General features: G+C 39.9%; 1 protein-coding gene across 1 annotated transcript in view; it reads left to right on the forward strand.

Moving 5' to 3' along the window:
- The first annotated feature begins 40 nt into the window (after positions 1-40).
- The window catches only part of ELL2 (elongation factor for RNA polymerase II 2), a 38,090-nt gene continuing 14,110 nt past the window's right edge, over positions 41-24,020 (forward strand). Inside the window, exons 1-7 of the mRNA XM_083702333.1 lie at positions 41-575; positions 8,527-8,574; positions 14,904-15,025; positions 16,563-16,726; positions 20,211-20,470; positions 22,568-22,692; positions 22,823-22,916. Coding sequence (XP_083558459.1) covers positions 444-575; positions 8,527-8,574; positions 14,904-15,025; positions 16,563-16,726; positions 20,211-20,470; positions 22,568-22,692; positions 22,823-22,916 — 945 coding nt within the window. The 5' untranslated portion in view covers positions 41-443. The remainder of the gene's footprint in view (positions 576-8,526; positions 8,575-14,903; positions 15,026-16,562; positions 16,727-20,210; positions 20,471-22,567; positions 22,693-22,822; positions 22,917-24,020) is intronic.

Genomic DNA, 24,020 nt, shown 5'->3' on the forward strand with positions numbered 1-24,020 from the left:
CTCTCCGGCTGACCTCGGGTAAGCCTCTTTCGCGCGGATCCCGGCTGGGGAAGCTTCGGCCAATCAGCGAGGCCGGCGGCGCGAGGCGTCTTCGCGCGGGGAGGGGGGCGTGGCGTGCGTGTCGCGGCCTGGCAGCTGGCCTGTCGCGTGGGGGGAAGAAAGGGGGCGTGGCTAAGGTGTGCGGAGAGGGAGGAGGAGGAGAGGGGAAGGGCGGCCGTTGCGCTGAGTGGGCGGGGTGCCGCGGCGGCGGCGGCGGCGGCGCTGGCGGCGTCTGCGCGCTGGCGGGCTTGGCTGGTACGTCAGCGGCAGGATGGCTGTAGCTGTTGACCCAGCAGCAGCAACAGTAGCAGGCTCCGGTGGCGGCTTGGCGGCCCCAGCGGTGGCAGTGGTGGCTGTGGGGCGGGAGGTGACGGCGGCGGCGTTGGCGGCGGCGGCTTGGTAAGATGGCGGCGCTGCAGGAAGGGGGCAGGTATGGCGTGTCCTGCGGCAGAGTCACCCAGGACAACATCACGGTGCTACATGTCAAGCTGACCGAGACCGCCTTCCGAGCGCTGGAGAGCTACCAGGGGAGCAAGGTGAGCGGCGCCCCGGGGTCGCCGGTTGTCCTCACTCGCCCGGGCTGGGACGCCCGGGAAGGGAAGAGGGACACGCAGCCGGCACAAGGGGCGTGGAGGGGCTGCTTCCTCGAGGAATTCCACGCACCCCACTCACCCCAGGGCGTGAAATCTCGCCCCACGCTGAGCTCTGGGTCCGGCTGAGGATCCCTTAGAAAAGTCTCCTCTTCTCCCCCCCCCCTTCCATGGGACCGTCTCTCCATATGGTTCGTGCCTATTTATAGGCATGGGGGGTGGGAAGAAGAATACTAATTCCACATTCTTCCTTCTCACCAACTTTTGATCCCCCTCTCTTTTTTCTTTTCCTTCCGCGTAAGGGACGGGAAAAAAAGTTTTGCGGGGCAACAAATGCCCCCAGCTGCCCTGTATGTACCTCACGCAGAAGGGAGGAGGAGGTTGGCCGTGGCAGAGGGCGATCCTTTGAAAATGGCATTTACACAAGAAAGTCATTTTTCTCGGTGTCGGTGCCAGCTAGTGCCTCTGGAGCTGGCCGTGACCGGAGCCAGCCCTTCCCAGATGAGGCGGATTCTGCTGAGCTGTCATTTATTTATGGGCTTAGTTCTTCTGCCTGCTGATCTCGCTCGCTCGCTCTCCCTCCCCGGGGCAGGGAGAGAGGGATGGGCTGAGCTTTCCCCTAGGCCCAGCTTCTCAGCCTGCCCACCCCGAAAATGTGAAGTGGCCCTGGTTGTTTTTTTAAGGGACAATGGCAACTATGACAGTTTTATTGTACATCTTTATCATGCTGTCAGGAAAACTGTTTCTCACTGTCTTCCTGTGTCCCCCGCCACCAATACCTTGTCCCTCTCCCACCCCCATCCGTAACAGCTGCCTTGTGAGAAATCCTGATGGGGACAAGTTCCACAGCACATTCCAGTGGTAACAGCAGCTGTATAAATTGTTCAGCACATCGGAGATAATATAGAATTATTTTAAATCGGTTTATATCTGGATTGTATTCCCCTTTTCATTCATATTCTGTAGATAGGTTGGATTCATGCAATGTTGTCTTTGGTTGGGGGATTAACACCCTACACCCCCCAAAAAATAAAACAGCATAGGGGAAGGGCATTTTAGACTTAGGGGAATGGGTCAGATCTCTCTCTGTCAGGCTTCTCTTGCAAAAGTAGGGGACAGGAGAATTGATAGTCTTCTTTAGTTTTTCCTTACTGTAGCTTTCCATTGGAAACTTGAGCCTCCGCTTGTGTTTGTTCAGGGCACATTAAAAGTGGCTATATGTCCCAGCAAGGAGGATTAAGCTCTAATTAGCTGGTGTTTTAACATGGAATTTCAAATTAAATGTTGCTTGTCTCATTTTTTTTTCCTAAGGCCCATTTGTTACTCTCTCCCCTCTCCCTTACTGTTCTGAGAAATCTTGGAGGATTGTTACTTTGAGTACAATGAATCCCAAGAAAAGGTGCTGATCGACTCTTCTTTTTTCTTTTCTTTTAAAAAAATAATTCTATGTCTTTTGTAGTGCCAGCAGGCTTTCTTCCAAAAGATTTCCTTTGAAACAGTTCTAGGAGCAATTCTTAAAAGATAAGCCAGGAACATACTAAAACCAGACAGAATTTAAATAACAGGTTCTTGACAGACAACAGTCTCTCTTCTCAGAGTCTCAGTGCTGCTTTCCTTATGTAGTTCTTCATGTAAAAAGATGACTCAGACATGGTTTTCCCAGAATTGACCTCCAAATTGTGCCTTTTCTTATGACTAATGGTTGTTTTTCATAATAAGTAGGTGAATCTAAAATAGAGTAAGCGAGTAAGCTTCCTTCACCGAGTTTGCCCCTTCTATTCTAGCGTGTCTGGGCCATCATTCTCTCTGCCCCTTAGCCATTGAACAGTGTATTATAGCCACTCTGGGTTTTGTACTGCACAATTATGCAGTACATCAGCTGTTTCCCTTGTTAAACCTGAGTGGAAATCATTACTTCTGCCAAATGATCCTTCGAAATCAACTTCAAATTGCAGCTTTCCACTGCATATGTTTCTTGAAGAACTGCAAACTGTTATTGCTATGTCAAGGCTGCTCTAAGGCTCATATTCTGGAATGTGATAGTTTTAAACACTATTGATTTCTTCTTTAAATGTAGAGAGTTGCTTGTGTTCCCCTCCCCCATCTTTTAATAATTAAGAAAAGTTAGAACTTTGGAGTAAGCAGTGTGTGGTTGGAGGTATAATTATGTTTCATACTCAGTGTTTTTTTAAAAATAAACTCATTAACTTTTGAACCAAACTGCTTATAAAGAAAGTTTTAGAGTAAATATCTTCGGAGGATTTTTTGTTGTTCAGACTTAACCTAATTAAAGTGAGATTGAGTTATAGCAGTTTTTTAATATAAAAAATTGAGTTGCATAGTATACCAATTTTATGTTCAGTTTTAAATATCATTCTTCTCCTGTCTTGAAACTAACTTCGGTCAATATTTCGAACATAAAAAGTAGTCATATTGAATAATTTTTGCCTATTTTGTAGAGTTTAAATAAACTAAAGGCTTTGTTGAGGCTGAAATTGCTAGCTTTTAAAATTCCATAATGCTTTAGGTTTCCATAATGTAAGACATATTACTTTGTGGCACAGAATAAACTGTTTCTGAAGTTTTAATTGTAAAGTACATAATTTTCACATCAACTTAATTTCCTATAAAATGTAAAATATATATAAAACTGTAGATTTGAGTTTAATTTTAAGCATTCTTCTGGAGTCTCTTATGAATAGGGTCTCATGTACGTAATACCTAATTTAATGTGAACGTAGTGACACTCTTGCATGTTACAACACATGACTATTTAAAATTTTGTGCTGACTTCAACTAGTCTGCATTTTGTAGGTAAATGCATCATCGAGAAAGATAATTGCCCTAGCGTTGTAAAATCAAATGTGATTAACTTAAAAACAGGAGCTTAGCTGCAACTTTTTTAGTGATTTAGAATGTGAAATATCAGTTACATGAGAATAAACATCATTTAATTTCCTGGAGTTTATGTTACGTACAGAATTATCGTGTGTATACAGACGTTATTTACCTATAATTGAGATAAATAAAATTTGAAGTAACAAAGCTAGTTGCTGTTTCCTTGTCTGGCAAAATATTACTGTGCAAATATGTTCAAAGTAAGTTCTGCAATATGCAACATACCGGGAATTTGTAACGGAAGGGAACAGTACTTGCCCACCAATTTGATCAGCTGCCTGCAGAGTCATAAAGTAGCTATTAAAGTGACAGTTTGATGAACAAAAGTCAGTTTGGCTTTTAGCTGCCTGCATTGGTAATCTTCACCAGCTTTCCCTATGCCCATTTGCCTAATTAATTAAACAGCAAAACATCTCTAACTTGAACAGTTCTTCCAGCCGTCCAAAACACAGGGAAATTTGTAGTTAATTTCTTTTTATTCTTGCTATATCGCAGTAGTTATATATTATTGTCATTGAATTCATCCAAAAAGCACAGGGCAGTTTTACAATATGAAAATAAAACAATACTTGCCATAATAACAAAAACAATAACAAGCACACACACATACAGTTTAAAAAGCCATATAGGTTGTTTAATTAGCTAAAGGCCTGGGAGAAGAGGAATGTTTTTGCCTGGTATTTAAAAATATGTAACATGCATGAATAGCCTCCTGAAAAATAAATTAATTAAAATATTGTAAGAAGCCATAGGCACTGTGTAAGGGATTTAAGAAATATTATCTTCAAATGTTTATAGTCATAAACATGATGTGGGTGCAAAGCATTTGCTGTGTAATGTATGTATCATTTATAGGTACTGTCAAAACATTTAGCAAAGCTGAAATGTCATATATGCAATAAAATCTTGTTATGGTACAAACACATCTTGTACCTTTTTAATCAGATCATTCCAGCAGCCTGTCTTTTTATTTTATTTCTTTAGTTTGAACAGGAAATTCAGAATAGTTCATGAACTGAGTTCCTCAGAGGACCAGATTGGCTCCTGCTGCAGATCTGTGATCAGACTTTGTATAATTGCTTACAAGCTGGCACTATTCTGAATGTGATCACTCTCTTGAAGGATGGCCTCACAACTAATACTGCAGGAATCTGATTGGTGTCAAGGCCAGCTTTTTTATGTGCCCATAAATAACCAGTAGGAACTTTGGGGTCAGGGCAGGTGTTAATAGTTCTTCTAATCTACTAAAAGTCTGATCACTGTGCTAGTCCCTTTTTCTCTTCACATAACATTTTTAGAATTGTAATACTTTAATAATGTTGATGTCAAGCTTTTGCGCTTGTTGCTGATTATTTATTTATTATAAATGCTCCTAGGGTGCCCTTCATCTACAGAGATACCTGGATGGCATACAAAGGTTAATTAAAAAAAATAAAAACAATATCATACTATGAAATATAAAACAACAACATAAAAACAATGGAGATAGTTTTAAAAGCAAGCAACAGGCTGGATACTGATCAACTTTAAAACTTTGGACTTTAAATTGCCCAGGCAAATAAATGAGTTTTAACCTGGCGCCAAAATGATTGTACCATTGTGTCAAGTAGATCCCTTGGGTTCAGGCAACTGGCTTATTAGTATATAAACTCTACATGCAAAAGTCTTAAGGTGACCCTTTTAATACAAGTTTGGGGGTGGTGTTGCACTTTGTAATATATATCGTTCTTCTAGGTTGATTATGGAGCACCTAAAAATATACTGAGAGCTTTACAAAAGGTAATACAGAGAGACCTCTGCCCAAAGCAGCTTACAATCTAAAAATAGGCAACAGAGTACAGGAAAATGAAGGGAATTGAGAACAATAGTATGGAGATTAAGGGGACACTTGGTTTAAAAGGTGCTTGGTTTTACTATCTCTTTACTATGAAGAGCTGTTTTTCATTTAATTCCTACCTATGTAACACTGTAAGAATACAGTAGTTTAAAGGCAACAGAATTAAGCAATCAAGCTGTGGCTGATTTTTATTGTATAGTTTTTCAATATTTAATATGTTGCTAATATGTAGGTAGCTTGACATTTCATGCAGGTCAAGGTTTGCAAAATGTTTTCCAATTTCAACTCCTAGGCTGATGTCTTCATTTTTCTTAATCAAAAAGTTATTTGAGTTCCTAATCAACTCAAGTGATGTAACACACCCCTTTGAAGCATCAAATATAATTACAGTTTATATTGTGAATCTGAATGGAATAGAGTCTGAAAACTCTAAACAAGCATATTTGAGTTGTCATTTCATATTTAACAAATATTTGAATATGCTTCATGAATTTAAGAATTATAACAAAAGTATATTTTGTACTGTTGTGCTTTCCACTGAACACAGTGAGCCTTATTTCTGAGTAAGCTATAGTACTGCTTGTGTTGAAATTAAACATGCGTAGAAGAAGATTAAGAAAATGAAGGTGGAAGCAGGTATCTGCTTGACGCACAAGGCATTTAGCATCAGCTGTCTTAGCAAGCACATACATTTCTGGAAACAAATCTGCAATGCTTCAAGTCACTATGAAACTGATGCAGATATTGGTCTTGTTTGACTGTGACATTAAACTCCACATTAGTGTTATGCAAAAGAATCTTGTTTCATCAAGTCTCTTGTACAGCAGGGAGAGGGGAGCCAAAGCTTTCATTTTGATTTTTAGATAAATACATTTTAGTGTTTGGTTGAATCTGGACAAACTCTGGTTAGCCAAGCTATGGTTTATGTAAATAAGCCAACTTCAAGCCATGGTTTATTAAGTTGACTTGTTTCAATAAAATATAGTTAAAAGATGAACGACAGCTTGAGGCTCAAACTTAATTATAAAATGCAGTTAATTGAAAACTTCCCTGAAAGCTTCCAGTGTCCTTATGGTCACAGCTTATATAATAGGGCAGTGCACACGCCTGAGGATTTTGAATCTCACGTAAACCATAGTTTATGCATCTACACTAGAGCAATGAATAGTGAGGTGCTTGTTGAGGAATGCAAATATGTACAGAAGAGTTGCTCTTTTTAAAATGACTATTCCATGGCATAACCAACAGAACTGCAGAACTAGAACCTAAACTGTTTTGTCATATATAACCTAATTTCAGTTATCTGAAGAAGTGTGCATGCACACGAAAGCTCATACCAAGAACTGACTTAGTTGGTCTTTAAGGTGCTACTGGAAGGAATTTTTTTTGTTTTGACTATGGCAGACCAACACGGCTACCTATCTGTAACTAATTTCAGTTGTTGGCAGTGTTTGTTGAGGTGTCTTGAATTTGTCCACTGAGGTGCTTTTAGATTAATGCTAAGGAGCTCTTTTCAGTTTGAAGGCCACATTTCCTACTAGTCAACCTCAAATATTTCTACACAAACCCCCCAGGCATATCCCTCCATCCATGCAACCAGGAGGTATTATCATCAAGCAGACAAAAGGGCTGAAATGAGGTAGGGCTTAAAGCAGAGCAGGCAAAGGGTGTAGCCCCGGAAAAGAGGGTGTAGCTTGGGGAGAGTTGCAAAGACCAGATAAAAAGGTCTAGAGGGCCACATTCAATCCTGGGCCTGAGTTTCCCCATTGGTGTTGCAAAAACAATTGCCTAAGCTGTTAAATTAGTTTGATGCAACGTTGTCAAAACCAAATCTAGTTAGGTTCTGGTTGTATTGTTACAAAACATCAAATAGAAAGATCCAGCTATATGAAACATTTTGAGCAATTTGGGATTGGGCTGTAGAAATTCTTTTCTTCAGTTCCTCTGCCTTTTTATGGGCCTAAAGCTGAGTATTGCAACAGTAAAGCTGTAATTCATCTTATATGAGGCACCATCAAATTAGACCTTTAACAATTAGTAAAGTATCACTGTTTTTGTCGCTTTCTGCAAAGCATGTTCAGTATCCTTACAATAAAGCCATTCATTCGATTTTATTGTATTTGGATAATTTCCAAAGGTTCCATTCGCAGTCGTAGGTTTTTCTTGTACCAAAACAAATTGGGAATAGCAGACGACTTTTTGTTTGTATATATTAAATAAGCCTGCTGAAAGGTAACAAACCATTCACTATTAAATGCTTTAAATGCTATTCATAGTCTGGTTTTCCCGCCTGAATTAGTGGAAAGGGATATGTGTCCCACAGTTGTGTTTTGTTTTAGTTTTTTGTGAAGAACTTTACCTGATTCATTATGTTTTCATTTTTGTGGGATCTAATGCTCTCCTAGCTAAGTTAGCTGATCAAATTACATTTGTGTTAGACCAGCTGAGATAAAGATAATGGGTGATGTTCAGTGTGGCTATTCTGCTAAGGAGAGAGAAGGTGAGGAAGTGCTTTTCTGCTGCAGACCCCCGAAAGCCTATTCAGAGCAGTGGAGATGGTCATGCAGGGGGCTTCAGAGGCCAGAAGGAATGACTGAGAACTGTTTTCCCTTCACTTACATTAGTTCCACTTGTTGCTGCAAGTGGAACAACAACATTGTTTCATTCAGAGCGCATACTATGGATGTAATGCTAAGCCATGGTTTAGTACTACATGAATGAGCCATGGTGGGCTTCAGGCTTGCTCCCTCTTCTTCTTTCCATGAAACTAGAAGGCGGACCCATGTTTTGAAGTTGCCTTTATTTCAAACTGACCATAGGTGGGGATAAACCATGATACTGGGTTTGAGTGTGGTGGAAGTCAGGGTTCAAGAAAACTAAAAGTGAGTACTGCAGAAGTCCTCTTGACAGCATGGAAGGCAGGGATGGGCAGAATACGGAAACCCAAGCCTTGCTGCAACTCATTCCTGTAACACTAAGCCATGGTTTGACATTGCATCTGACCCTAGCCAATGCCATTTCAGAGATCAGACTTAATGTGTATTAACCTTTGATTCTTTGTACAATAATTACAAGCATGAACAAAATACTTAAGATGATTGTTGAAGTAGCTTTGATTTTTTTCTTTTCTTTGAGAGCTCATTGTTCCTTGTTCTTCTTTAGAATCTGGTTCCTTCTCGACCTTCCATCCAATTTCAAGGACTCCAAGGGGTGAGTATTTACTTTTTTAAAAAAATAACTATTATCATGTTAACAAAAGCTTCTCTCTTCTGGCGTGTGTAGTGCCTCCATAAACTGACTTTCTGGGATATTTGAGACTAGCACTCTCAGAACAGAGTGACATAAAACTTAACATGTGAACATGTTTGGAAGAAACAGGGAGGGGGAGACAGTAATATATGGAAAACTGAAATATGTGACAGTGCTTTTTTTTTTTTTGCTATAATTTTTTTCATTCAGCCTTTTTGGAAATGTGCAAGGATAGACTTGGGAGGGAAGATGTATAGAGGCTTTTCCTTAGTATGACAGAGAAGTTTTGAAGTCTAAGGCAAACAGAAGCGACAGGGAGGAAAGCTTTTATAAATAATCTTGCTCTTAATGATATTGAGTGTTAGACTTCTAAAAATGCATATTTAGTATACATTACTAAAGGCAAATCTGGGTCAGGTCAGTGCTTGGATTGGAACTTGGGAGCCTTAAGTATGTCTTTCTGGACAAAAGGTGGAGTACATATACATGCAATAAATAAAGGTGTTTCCTGAAGTAAATTGGTCTTACGGTCAGTGTACTTACTATTCAAAACCACCAACATTGCTCTAAATGCCAGCGTGCTTTGGACTCTCCTAGTCAAGTGATGGAAGGGGAAAAAACTAAATTAAATATGAAGGCAAGACATGGGGAAGATTTAATAGGTGTGTTTGCTAGAATTCATGACACTCCAGTTTCAATATAAATTCTAGGCTGAGAAGTGACAACTCAGTTGTTGGTTATTCAGTGCTTCGGGGTAGGGAACATGGGGCCCTTTAGACATTGTTGGACAATAGCTCCCATCAACACTGCTAGCAGTAAGGAATGATGGGAATTTTAGTCTAACAACATCTAGAGAGCACTATGATGGCTACCCATGGATAAGGTGGTCAGGTGGCTTTCTCTGATCTCTGGGACTGGTTGTTAACAACTGCTACAACAATACAGGCCATAATTTTAAACAGACTAGAGGGCATTCTTATATTGTGGTAGCTTGGGTTACGAACTTCTGGAGGTCCGTTCTTAACCCAAAACCGTTCTTAACCTGAGGCGCGCTTTCGCTAATAGGGCCTCACACTGCCGCCGCACAATTGCCGTTCTCATACTGGGGCAAAGTTTGTAACCCGAGGTACTACTTCCGGATTAGCGGAGTTGGTAACCCAAAGTGTTTGTAACCTGAGGTGTTTGTAACCCAAGGGACCACTGTACTATGACTCTAGCTGCTTCATGTGATTACCGGTACTTCTTATAATAGGTATGAACACTTGGAAAAATAAGGCAATACAAAATTGAATTCTTTGCTGGCAATACCTTGAAACTCTGTAGATTTTGTGAATTTGCATCTTAAATTTTAGCATGCAAAGCCACCACTGCTCTGCTTCTCCATAAGCCACTAGACTGTTGGCAAGTATTTTCTTTCTTTGGTTCGTCTTATCTTAAATTTTGGATTGAGTCTGAAGTTGACTTTTCTGTCCCTCTTTCTGCTTGCACATCTGGTTACTGTTTAACCACATTGGTTGGTTAGCTGAACTGAGCAGGCCGCAGTACCTAAATGCCTTCCTCAGAATCGGCAGACTTACTGATGATCTATTTACAAAGATGATGCCATCTGCTATTTTACAGCCGTCAGAGTTTCATTAGGTTTAAAGCCAGATTTTGAGGACTGAATTGCCCTGTATATGCCCAAATATTGGAAGTCTAAGAACAACTGAAGAAGTTAAGTACAGTGGTACCTCTGCATGCGAACAGGATCCGTTCCGGAGCCCCATTCGCATCCTGAAGCGAACGCAATCCGCATCTGTGTGTGCGCGGGTCGCAATTCACCGCTTCCGTGCATGCGTGTGACGTCATTTTGAGCATCTGCGCATGCACGAGCGGTGAAACCCAGAAGTAACACACTCCGTTACTTCCAGGTCGCCGCAGAGCGTAACCTGAAACACATTTCACCTGAGGTATAACTGTATTTAAGAATACAGTGGTACCTCGGGTTATGTATGCTTCAGGTTACATAGGCTTCAGGTTACAGACTCCGCTAACCCAGAAATAGTACCTTCAGGATGAGAACAGACATCGTGCTCTGGTGGCGCGGCGGCAGCAGGAGGCCTCATTAGCTAAAGTGGTGTTTCAGGTTAAAAACAGTTTCAGGTTAAGAACGGACCTTCAGAACGAATTAAGTACTTAACCCGAGGTACCACTGTAGTAACTAGATACAGTTCCAGTGTTGGTTCTGTTTCAACTGGCATGGATTCCTCTCAGTAGCAGATAAGATACATCTGAAGAATTTCACATACTATTTGTGAGTCATACCAAATATTATCTTTGGCAATGCCACTTCTAAAATGGTTGGTAATGTATAAAGAAACTCCAAAAATTAAAAACTTTTTGAAAATTACATCTTCTGCTATAATTAAAGAAGTGACATGTGAATCTCCCTTTAACATGGTGACTAATAAACAACTTCATTTTTGCTGGTATGTCAGCCCCTAGCCATCCAGTTTATTGTGCCTGGCAGAAATATAAGGAATGTTACCTTTCTCTTGCCAAAGGATATACTTCTGAAAATTTATTTACTGACCTGAAACAGTCCGTAGCATATTCACGGCGTGTTGCTACCCCCTCCCCTTTTAAAATGAATATCCGTCTGTCTAGTGCAGCATTGTCTTCATTGACAAGCAATGACTTTCCAGGGTCTCAAACAGGGTGGGATCTTCTTACAGTTCTCCCTGGAAATGGAGATTGAACATAACACACTCTGCCACTAAGCTGTGGCCTCTCCCCCATCTCAACACAAGCCAGACTGGATCCAGCCCTATATTTATCTACTTAGAAGTAAGTTTCCTTGAGTACAGAGGGTCTTACTTCAATAAATGTGTACAGGATTACAGTTATACATGGAATTTTCCCATACTCTCTTCCTCCTATGGCATTTTGCATTTTTCAAGAGAACATACACACAGACATATTCCTATGTAGATGTTATTCAGAGGGTTGCCGTGGGGATGAAGGAATGGAAAGCTTTCCTCCCTTATCATTGGATCCAAACCATTTATATTAAAAGGGGCAATACATCAATTCAGTCATCTAAGCCCATTAATATCTACCATATTTTGCAAAGTTGTTCTTTTACTGTGCATTTGAACACCCCTTAAGGTGTCATAACCAAATTGTGCATGATGATTCCCAAGATCAAGGAGCAGGTTTTTGTCTCTGTTTGGATACAGTTGGGTACCATTTTGAATCAAAGTGATGGACTGCACAATTGAAAACTCTACTGCCTTTAACCATTGATTAAACTGCACTGCACTGCACTGATAGCAGGAGTGTAGAATTCCAGTGCAATACTGGGTACAAAACTGCTAGTTCCGAATAAAAAAATGCTTCCAGGTGGTGTCTAGGTCTGGTCTTCAGCAAGTTGCCCTAGAGGACTGGGGCAGACAGGCACATAGAGTTCTTCTCTATATGCTCAGTCCTTGCTGCATGGATGGTAATGCCTTAGAGTGCAGAGAATTACAGGAACTAGAAACATTTCCTTATATATGTTATGCCCAAATTGTATGGGTGTTTATAAGCAAGCACGTTTAGTTGCTACTTATTCTTCTTTGTTTCTGGAAGACTTCAGTGACTATGCAGAGAACTTGAACCTTTAGGAAAATACCTTAGGAAGCAAATAGAAAAGAGGCCCTTGGAAAGAATTTTCCAAATATGCACATCCTACACAATCATTTAAGTTACCTTAATGCTAAATTATATCACAGTGTGTTATTTTACACACACAATTTTTCCATTTGGTTGTAGTCATATCAAATGCCACTTTATGGCATCTCTGATCTCCAGGAACACCTTTTGGGGAGGCAGAAGGAGCTTAATTGGGAAGGGGGCTGAAATGCCTTCATGTACTCATGGACTGTTGTGCCCTCCCCACCTTAATTAATTATTACATTTACATCCCATTTTCCTTGGAGCAAAAAGGAGATCAAGGTGGCACACATGGTTTCTCTCATCTCACAATGTTATCCTCAGAAGAGCCCTGTGAGGTATTTTAGGCTAAGACAGTGACTAGCGCAAGGTCACCCAGTGAGCATCATGACTGGGTTGCAGCCAACACTCGGCAGTGCACCATGTTGGCTCTCATCCATGATACTTTATAATTATAAATATTACAGTAGCAAAATCAGATTTAACCCCAAAGATCAATGTATTGAAGAACCTGTTTGAATGTAAACCAGTAGGTGCAACTATTTATTTATAAATCTGTTTATAAAGACATCTTTAATACCACCTTTTGGTCCCATTAAGAACTCCCTATTATCTTAGAAAGAGCAGTCTACAATAGTAATATTGAATGGAATTGAATCTAAAACACACATTGGTTTTTGGGAAAGAGAACACACATGCAAGAAAAATATTTCAGTTGGGAATACTGCATAAAGATTCCAAAATGAGGAGCCACAAGCAGAGAGAACTAGTTATATTCTCATAGATTGAAGCTGACATTCAGAAGGCTCCCAGACCCTGCCTTCCCCTCCAATAAAAGCCCCAGCATATCTGCATTGTGAGGGGATTCTGAGCAAAGTCTTTTTTGGGTCTTACTCCACACCCAATTTCTGTTTCCCCAAAGAAGAGGAACAGCCAGGGTGAACCTACTGTGTGTCTCCCTTCCTTCTGCTTCTGTTTAGGGCACATGGTTGTGCACACTCTTCTTGCTAAGCTGTGCTTAAGTGTACAGGAAAACTGTTGGGTGTGATACGCCAGGTATGGAAGAAACCCTAGATAGATCACTCTTGTTGGACATAGACATCATCTTTGAACTAGATCCCCTTTGCTTAATTTATTTAGATATTTTCTAGTGTTGCTTACCTATTCAAAAATACTTGCTCCATAAGATATGCCTTTGTATAGTGGACCACATGACAAAGTGTCTCCCCCCCCCCTTTTTGTATACATTATCTGTGCTTGCACAGTACAGTACTTTATAATCTCTACTAGAATACAGTATCAGTTGCAGTCAGTGGAACAGCATAGCTGCATTATGCTGGCCCCATTATGCTTTTGTACAAAAGCTGTTGATAGAAGTTGCTGGGTCCTCAGAGTGATTTTGAAGCCAATTTTAGTAGCAGGGTTACTTGTGAACCCACTGGAATGTTTGCTGTAGTGGGCAGGCATCAGTGTTTGTATCGGCCTCATTTTTTATTTCTTGGATCTATTGCCATTTACCTTTTGACAATAGCAACATCTACAGAGCAAGAAAGAAGATGCAATTAAAGTCCTCACCCCATTGAGCATCTGTTGGAAATACCTATCTAATTAGGCTTATAATTCCATGAAATACTGGCCTGTAATTCTATGAAATGTACTGCATTAATGAAAAACATTTAAAAAATAAAGTAATACTGTTGACATTTATGCTAGTCAAGATTTGGACCATAGGTATCCCTATTTTATCCTAACTATATCTTCAGTTTTTATAAAGAAGAAAATCCTAGCAACTTTAGCTTGGTACCTGAGTGGACATATAATATGTCAAGTCCAAAATGGCCCTCTGGACCCAAATGAAATACTCTGGGTTTGTAGATAATGCTGAGTGGCCAAGCTGCCTGGCATCGCTACTGCTGTGTCCTATAGCCAATAAATTTGGAAGAAGTCTGTTGTGCCTGCGTTTATTCATTTATTTATATTTATTAAATTTGTATACCACCCTTCATCTGAAGATCTCAGGCAGTTCACAGCATAAACCTACATGATCAAAATACATAATAAAAGCAAGAACAAAACAATTACACCACCCCCCCTTGTGTGTACACATGAGATTATTGAGACTTTAAATGTAAATGAATTATGTAAAGGGGCATTTAGGGCTACTATACCTTGCGAGAAATGTCTAGTTTGTTGTATGCCTTATTATGGATTAATAAACCAGTGAAAGGAAAATATATTGTGAACTCTAAAATATTTCTATGTGTATCAATATTTTTGCCTGTGCTTTTGTGATTAGAATGCAGTTCTTTCTTAGACTCAGTGTGTGGGATATAGTGTTATTCATACGCAGAATAAATCTATTGAAATCAGTGAACTTCACTCCATTGATTTCGGAAGATCTACTCTGTGGCTTGGTTGGATATCCCCCAGTGGGTGTCCCTTTGGCAAGTTGTCATCTTTCAGTTGCATCTGTTACATGATTATAAGCGGCTGACATTGCAGGTTTGCTGTATTGTTCATTACAGTATTAATGATCAGATATGGTACTTTTCCATAAAGTAAGCATGTCTGATTCTTTTTTTTAATTGCTTTTTCAGCTTGTCAAGATTCCCAAAACTGATCTCCCAAATGAAGTGCATACCTTTAATTTCTATTTGTCAAATGTTGGCAAAGATAATCCTCAGGGAAGCTTTGACTGCGTCCAGCAAACTGTTTCAAGGTAATGTTTATGAAAGGGAAATGAAATTGTTTGTTTTTAATTGCTCCTATGATCTGAAGAGTAATTGCAATGAACTATTGATGAGGAATCCCTCTCCTAATTTAAACATTACTTTAAAATGTGCTACAATCTGCTCCAGAATGCAATTACCTGTCTGTGGGAAATAATCTTGTTGAGACTTAGTGTTTGACAAAAAAATGCAACTTCTTCACCTTCTGCTATTTGATATGAAGTGCCTTCCACTCTTTACCCTATAAATGTGCCAATGTATCCTGTCCAATTTACATTATCAAGTTTCTTTCTACCAGGCATACATGTGTGATGCTTAGAGATGATCCACGGTGCTCACACATTTAATAAAGAGCATACAGAAAGAGCTGTTTACTTTTGTTACTCAGCCTGCTAAATATGGCAGATGCACCCAGGATACTACTGATGAATCATGCCTTTGCTATAGAATGGAATGAAAGGAATGTTAATATGTATTCTTGGCACAATTGCTTTGTGTGTATTATAGAAATTCAGTACAAATTTCTTTAAGGCTACAGCCTCTTAGAAACTACTTATTGTGGCGTCTTCTGTAGGCACCAGAATATTTAATCTAACGATCAGTGGGGGTTGAGCAGATAAGTGTCTATTTACGCACGTTTTGCCTTTTTGTAAATTCTTGATCTTGAAGCACCTGTAAATATTACTGTGATTTGGTGGAATATGGAGAAGTCTGCACTTCTAAGTTTACTAATTTCTGAGTAAAAATGTTTAGGATCATTTTTGTAAATTTTAAGTGTCAAATCGAGTTCTTAAGTCTGGCTCAAATGCCTCTTCATAATGGGCAGCTAACTAAAAACATTGGCCCAGTTCTGCTAAACCATAGGTTAGCTATGTGCAGATCAGGGAAAAACTGCTATGAGTCCTGGGCTCTGGCTCCCACTCTTCTCTCTTCATTCTATAAAGTCAAGTGGAAGAAGAGTTCCTCAACCCTGACTTTCAGTCACCAGGGAGGAATGAGCATCGTGTGAGACCAAGACTCATGGTGAATCTATCCTCTTTATACACAGAGCACTTAACCATGGTGTAGCATTATGTACAAACTAGACCACTAAGAATTGTCTAGGATCAACAACAGGAGAGGACTTTTGTTTTCTAGCCCTGATTATGGGGTGTCCTGAGGCATCTGATTGGCCAAAACTGGATGTTAGACTGATTCAATTTTTGATCTGATCCATCAAGGCTGCTCTTAATTTTTTCACCATATTCATTGCTTTTGCTTTAAGAAATCAATTCATTTCACTTCCCTGCTGCAGTATATTTGTATAAATGCTGTTTTATGTCGTTGCCTGAGTTCTCTGTTACAAAAACATCTATTACAGATTTATATACAAAGCTGGCAAACAGATGAATATGTTACAGTCCATAACTTCGCTTTAAATGACCAGAAGGAATTAAAATAGTATCTTTTCATACTTAGTTTTGCTATATCTTTGTATCTACATCCAAATGTTTTAAATAAGGATTTTCCCCCCTCATTATTGCTTAGTACCGGATCTTCCCAGCTCAGTTGCTTGGGGTTTATACAGGACAAAATCACAGTATGTGCAACAAATGATTCTTACCAAATGACTAGAGAACGTATGACCCAAGCAGAAGAGGAGTCTCGCAATCGAAGTACAAAGGTCATAAAACCTGGTGGACCATATGTAGGTATGACTGTCGTCTTCTTTTTTCTCCCCCTCTGTAACAGCCTGATGCTAACTGTTGTAATGGTTGAAGTATAACCTGTGGGTTTCAGTGAACCTTACTGCTATGTAAACATATATAGGACTGCAACGTTCATACATTGCCTTTTTTTGAAAGCATCCATATGGCATCAGAATACATTGTTTGAGAGGAAACGATGGTTGACATTTGTGCTATGGGAATGACTATCTGTTAGTGATGTATCTCTTGATCCTGATGGCATCATGTCAGGTTCATCTGAATTCTGCTGCTGGATACCATAGTTACCGACTCTGCAGTAGATATAAGTTGCTGTTTTAATATCTTTCTGATTTTAAGGAGTAGAACATTAGTATCTTAAAATCATAGAACTGGATTTAGAAGGGATCTCAGAGGTTATTTAGTTCAGTGTCCAAATTTATGTTGGAGGCAGTATTTTAACAGGATTTTAAATGGCACTAGCAGCTACAGTGAACAGTGATGGAAGAGAGATATGAAGAAGAGAGTTTAATTGAGACACCAGTTTTGCCAATTTATATTCTGTCAGATGTGTTAAATAAGTTAAACCATAATATGCAGAGATACTTTGATCCAGACATTTCTGTGTGCATTAAAAAAAAAAGTATGTCCAGTGTCTGCAGAAGTTGTGCCAGCTGACGTTTTGGACAGCTGCAGCTGACATACCAAGTGTGTAGGTATTAAAGCTAGAATATTTATGCTGCTGTCTGCTAGTTCTTATACCAGTGGTAGCTACAGGATTGCTAATGACGGTAATTGTAATAATAGGTGGATTGGCGTTCAGCTGTTGTGGTATGGCTTCCTTCACAATCCTATATAGGTCTATTCAGGAATAAGACTTAACTGAATTCAGTGGGGCTTATTCTCAAGCAAGGGAGTATAGGATTTGTAGCCTGAGTAAAGGAAAATGGAGAAACTCCATATGTAATCTATACTATTTTATACTCTTTGGTTGTTGGGTAATGTGCCAGGGAAGGCTCAGCTTCCTGAAGAGCCATAGAGATAAGGTAGGACAGAGAAGGAAGAGTCCTTTTCTATCCTACCTTATCTCTATGGCTCTTCAGGAGTTTGAAGAAACACAGTAGTGAGGATTAAGCTGCATAGGCTAATAGGAATCAACTGCAGTTAATTCATTTGGATTAGTGCTTTTAATTTTGTTTCTATTTATGTGTCTATTTTAATGTTCTGAAGCAGGAATTCAAGTTGCTGCATGTTGTATATGAGCTTCAAGTTATCTTTTACTTTATTGACTTTAGAAACTTGGGTTGTACATGCTCGGAATGGCATTCTTTGTAATGCGCTGTCCACTTGGCAAATCATTAAATGTCTTTTGGAAGAAAAGCTAAATTTTATAAAATTAGCCAAATAATTTTTTTGCAGCTCTCTTAATTTCTAGTCACATTATTCTTCTTTTATTTTTTTCTTTGGCAATCTGTAAGGTAGATGGCTATGATTCTCACTTCACAGATCGGCAAAGGATGCCAAAACTCCAGACTTGTTCATGCAAACATATTTTTGCCAAGTGAAACCTAGAGGAATAGTAATTCTCAAGCAAGTTGTGTCATGATGTAAACAGATCATTTAATCTGTATTCACTATTAGCAGTAAACATTTAACTTCCAAAGAATGTTTTGGTTCTGGTGTATTTGTTGTTTGCAGTAGATTAGAATTAGAGAAGCATTTGGGTCTTTTCTGCAATAGTAAAATGCTAGTCACGTTGCCAATATATTTTATAATAACTGGGAAGCTATTATGTTAACTGGGAGGAAGCTATTTCTAAAACAAGAAAATAACAACCTGATTTATGAGAGAACACTTACTGAAGTGTTATCAAAGGATGGCTGAAATAAGATAATAGTTTCTTTAAATAACATAGGTTTTACCTGTGTTTGGTTAAAGTGTGTTAGATTTTTTATAAAAACTAACAAAGGTTTTAGTATAGCAGTAATAAAACCATCTAGTTTTCTGTCTTTTACCTTTAGTTGGCCTCCAAAGCAGTGAGTTTCCTAGTATAATCCAGCTCTACAAAACATTATCATCCGCTTTCTCAGCCAGTCATCTAACTCATGACACCAAAGAACTCTTAAATAGCCATGTTCCGAAGCATTAGTAGCTGTTGTTGAAACCACGTCATCCCTTGTTCAAATCTGGGATCTGTGTGTATGTGGAATGAGTTCAGGTGGTTTTCATTAGAACTCCTCCTTCCACACAGTTAGCAAGATTTACAGAAGAGATGAAGCACTGCAGAACTTTTTTAAAAGACACAGCTCTTGCCAAATAATTTTGAATGCTTGTGGTGATGCAAAGCTCTTTTCCTGGAAAGATAACAGCAAAGCTCCAGAACCAAAACATGCTAGTTGTGGGTTCTTCAGAGAAACTTCATAGCAACTATTTTGACTGGCTGTGGAAAAAAACTAGGCATATTGGATTCTGCAATATTAACGAGAAACATATTTGCTTATCATCTTTAGTGCTCTGTCGTAACTCTGTGCGGCATAGGTTAGAGTGAGCAATATCATAGCCGTCTTTTGTAGTAATATAAATATAGTTCACCACTTTGGGGGCCTTTGGACTAAAAACTGTATATAAATAAACCATATCCCACAATAAACTTGTTCAAAGCAACCTGGTGAGTTCAGCCATGCATAGCTTTGAATTTGGGTGTTTCACTGACTTGGGAAACTCTGATTTCCTAGAAATAGCTTATTAGCATCTCCTTCTAGTGTAAAATGAAGCAGTAGAAAGTCTTTAAGTAGTATCTATCAGGTGTCAAAAGATCAATTATTTTATTTATAGCTGCCAAGAAACTGCTAGTAAAATTACATTGTCTCTTCTACTAAATTTTGAATCCATTTTGCCCTATATAGAATTTGTAAAGCACAATAGCAGGGGTACCAGTCAGTGATCCTTGGACTTAGTTTCATTTTAAAGAACAGTTGAGAGCAGAGGATACAGACACACACCAGCAGAAAATTTAATACTAGAAGAAAATAATACCATCACAAAAAAAGAGAGTGGTTCCATTTCATCAACTAGCTCATAGTTGGACTCACCTAGTCTGTTGCACTAGCAGGATGCCACAGTTAAATTTTACAGAATAAAAAGAGATGGGTTGATTATCACCCCTTCACACAAATTACATAACCTTAACACTGACCAAATTTGCCCGTTGGAAATATACTGCAGGGATTTACTTGAGTCTTAAATTACAAGGTAATGATATTATATCCATTGTTACTGATATTAATATAGGCTATAGGCACAAAGAAGGAACAAATCTCTAAAACGGTTGAAAATCCTTTTTAAAAAATAAAATAAATCCCTAGTATGTCATAAAAACTTGAGTCAATGAACCTGTTTTCTCCAGCAGTCAGTTTGGAAGTAAAGTTTGGGTAACTCATTTGTGTCTAAGGTGGAGAGAAATGAAAACGGTTGTTTATCTTGCATATAGGTAAAAGAGTACAAATTCGGAAAGCGCCACAAAGTATTCCAGATGCAGTGCCTGAGAGGAAAAGGTCCACTCCCATCAACCCAGCAAGTACAATACGCAAGACGCATACAAACAACAGTATTTCTCAGCGGCCATATAGGGATAGAGTGATTCACTTATTGGCACTGAAAACCTATAAAAAACCAGAGCTTCTTGCTCGCTTACTCAAAGATGGTGTTAGTCAAAAAGACAGGAATTCCCTTGCAATTATTCTTCAACAGGTGAGATTATTTGTTTTACTCTCCTATCCTTTCTCATGTTTTTGTTTTCAGTGGTTATGGTACATATATTGCCATGCTCAAACTAGTGGTCTTATGCCAAATTAGTTGTTTTTTTCTTTTCTTTTGCATATCTTGAAAATGCCTCCAGTTTTGCCAACATCCATCTATATAAAAAACTGCAAGTTTGGGTCTAAATCTAAAGACTCTTGTAACATGTTCCACAGTATTGTTTGTGTAAAAACTCTTGAGAAAAATCTTGTGCATTAGCTTGCTCAAATGGGAGGACTACTTTGAATCTGGGGTCACAGTTTTCATGACCAAGCACATTTATACTTGGTCAGAAACAGCACTTGAATGAAAAGGTGAAGGAAGACATCTTTGCTTCCAAGCCAATGGATTTAAACAACCCAGTTAAAAAGAACAATTTTTTCTAAAATTCTCATTTTAAGAATTGAGAAAACAACTCCTCAAGAATTTTTTCTCCTGATATTTTAAAGAGTGAGAATTGTTACTCTTTAAACTTGAATCAATGAGAACTTCTATAATGCTCCCCCCCCCCAGCTAAATTAATTTTATTAGCTGAAGGAGAAATCTTACTAGGAAGTGATTATAACGGGGTCTTTAAATTGACAAGAATAAAGAAATAGAAAATAAGACTAAGCTACTTCCAAAAGAATTTAGAAAAAAGAGTGGGCAGAAGAGAACTCTTTTGCTAAATGCAAGCCTTCAAAGTGGGATGATGAAGTAATTCCATGTGTGTAAAAATGTAGACTCTTCTTTCTGCAGAAACTACAAGGTAGCTGAGAAGTTTATTTGAGAAGTCTTAACTGAGTAGAATATCTGAAGTTAACTCCTCCTGATGCAGCATTGCTGTATTCCTACTCTCACTGCCAGAGAGGCAACCTGGTTTTTAAGCTAAACAGCAGTTTGCTTCTTCAAAAACTGCTGCGCCAAGAACAATAAGCAAAGTTCCAGCTTCATGTGCAATTCACTCCTGCACATGCAGATCTTTTCTTTGGAATATAGCCATCGTTTAGGTATCTGGGGTAGACAGCTATACTTGATTGGTGTTTAAAAGTGACCGCATAAAATAGATGAATAATTTCATATCCGGTTATCTTTTAAGCACTTACTGATATCACTCTAGACACTGGCGGAGGTGGGGGGGGGGCGCACTGCTCTGGGTGTCATCCCTGAGCAGGGGTGACATTCGGTGCTCTGCCCGCCTGCCACTCGGACTCCCACGCTACCGCGAGCCGTCGGGGGAAGGGGGAACTTCTGTGCCGCTTTGCTGGTTCCTTCCTCTCCCCTTCCCGCTCGCCTGCCTCCTTCCTGTCCTATCCCCTGCCTGCTTGCCTTCTCCAGCCAGGAGCGTGGCGCAGCAGCTCCCCCTTCCTCTGATGGCGTGCGGTAGGCTCAGGAGTCACAGGCGTGCAGTGCGCCATCTCCCCACGCTCTTTGCTGGAGGAGGCAGGCAGGCAGGGGAGAGGACGGGAAGGAGGCAGGCGAGCGGGAAGGGGAGATAAAAGAAGCGGGATCAGATCATATGTCTGTTTAACCATATTTAATCATGTGTATGTATATGTTATATGTTTTGTATTTAAAACATTTCTATGAGTCTGTGTGCAAACACATACACTGAGTAAGCAAAACTATTTTTAACATGGTATTTATATTCTCTTTAAACTCTTGGGATAAACCTATATGTAGCTGTTGTGGCTTTTACATCAGTCTTGCATGGTCTTACCCAATTTTTATCTGTAGCTTATTTCTTTAATAATATTTCTATACCACCTGCATGGTGATTTACACTTGCAAAGTGATTTACAAGAGTATATAATACTGAGAAGCCCAATCATAGGAATAAAACTAGGAAGCGTGTAGTGCTACCAGTCAGGGAAAGTCTGGTTAAGTGCGATTTTAGGAAGCAGTGGACAAACCCAACAGTCTGTGCCTCCCAAACATTGGAGTTGGGGGAAGGCATTCTATAGAGTAGGCACCACTGTGGAGAAGACCTGCCTTCATGGTTTGCTGTGTTGAACATCAGGTTCTGTCAACTTGCTGATACTGTTTGTATTTTTATCTCTTTACCTGTAGGTAGCCAATTTGAATCCAAAGGACAACTCTTATACACTGAAAGACTATGTTTATAAGGAAGTTCAGAAAGACTGGCCTGGGTACAATGAAATAGATAAACAGTCGCTGGAATTAATACTCTCCCGGTAAGTTCAATCCCGTCTTTGTAATATGTTGACTTGAAAACAAAAGCTATTTGCTTCCTGCAAATATTAACTGCTAGAGCATCGTTAACTTGATATTCCTTGTAACCTGGAATGTGGGTGATCTTTACAGAAAACTCAATTCATCTCAGAATGTCACCAGCACCGGTCACTTGGAATCTCCTCTGGGTTCTCAAAAAGATGCTGCATCTGCTTCTCCTTCTCAGGTATTTTATTTGTCACTCTTTATACCCTGATTCATCCAATAAGGCAACACATGACAAATGCTGATGTATGTTTGGAAGCTTCAGTTGTCTGGTAGGAAAGAGCCATGTAGAGCACACTCACTTGGCATGCAAAAAGGTCCTAGGCTCAGTCCTGGCATCTTGTCTGAAGTTCGAAAGAGCTGCTACCAGTGTTGGAGCGTATGCCCACGCTGCCTGGGGTGGGCAGGGCACAGAGTTCAGGATTGGAGAGGGGCGGGGAAGCTCCTGCCCATTCTCCTCCTGCTCTCCACCTCCGCGTCAGACATGACTCGGCAGTGGAGCTACTGCAGCCAGGCACAAGGCACCTTGCAGCCAAGGAGGGTGGGTGGCAGTCGCTCTCCAGAAATGACCCAGTGGCAGAGCTGCTGCTGCCAGGTGCAAGGTGTGCCAAGGAGGGTGGGCAGCAGCTCTTCCACCCACTTGCCTGCTCTCCTCCCCCCCAGGTCAGGCCTGACCCAGGGGGTGGAACTGCAACAGGCACAAGTGTTGCAGCCAAGGCATAGCTTCTTCTGGCACAAAGCCAGGGTCTGATGAAAGAGCCTGCTATGGGGCTCCTGTTTGTGCCCTTTCAAAATTGCACCCGGGGCCATGGCAGCCCCGGCACCCACCATGCTACACCTCTGGCTGCTACTAGCCACTATAGACAACACTGAACTAGAAGGTTGAGTGTTCCAGTTTGATATAAGGCAGCTTCTCTTTCTCTGAATATTTCTATAGATATCTATATTATGGTAACACCTGTTTTGGAGAGGGAATTACAACAGTTTTCCAAAGTTGAAAATATTGCACTTATAGAGTGGCTTAAAATTCCTAATAAGTGTTCCAAGAGAAAAAGAATCAGGAGCAGCTCTAATCTGCCTTAAGGAGGAAGAATGACTTTTTGTGCTTGCTTTTGAGTCCGCTGGTTTCTGTCTCTTCTGTGCACTCTCTCTGACTCACATCTAATTTAAATCTGTTGTGTAGATTGGTGCTGAGCCCTTCTGGTAAGATTTCCTGCACTGTACTGAAACAGTCCATGTCCTTACAGATATGAGTCATTGGACACAACCCACTTGACTACTTGAG

This window comes from Podarcis gaigeae (assembly GCF_964106915.1).
Source record: "Podarcis gaigeae genome assembly, chromosome: 11".
Taxonomy (NCBI): domain Eukaryota; kingdom Metazoa; phylum Chordata; class Lepidosauria; order Squamata; family Lacertidae; genus Podarcis; species Podarcis gaigeae.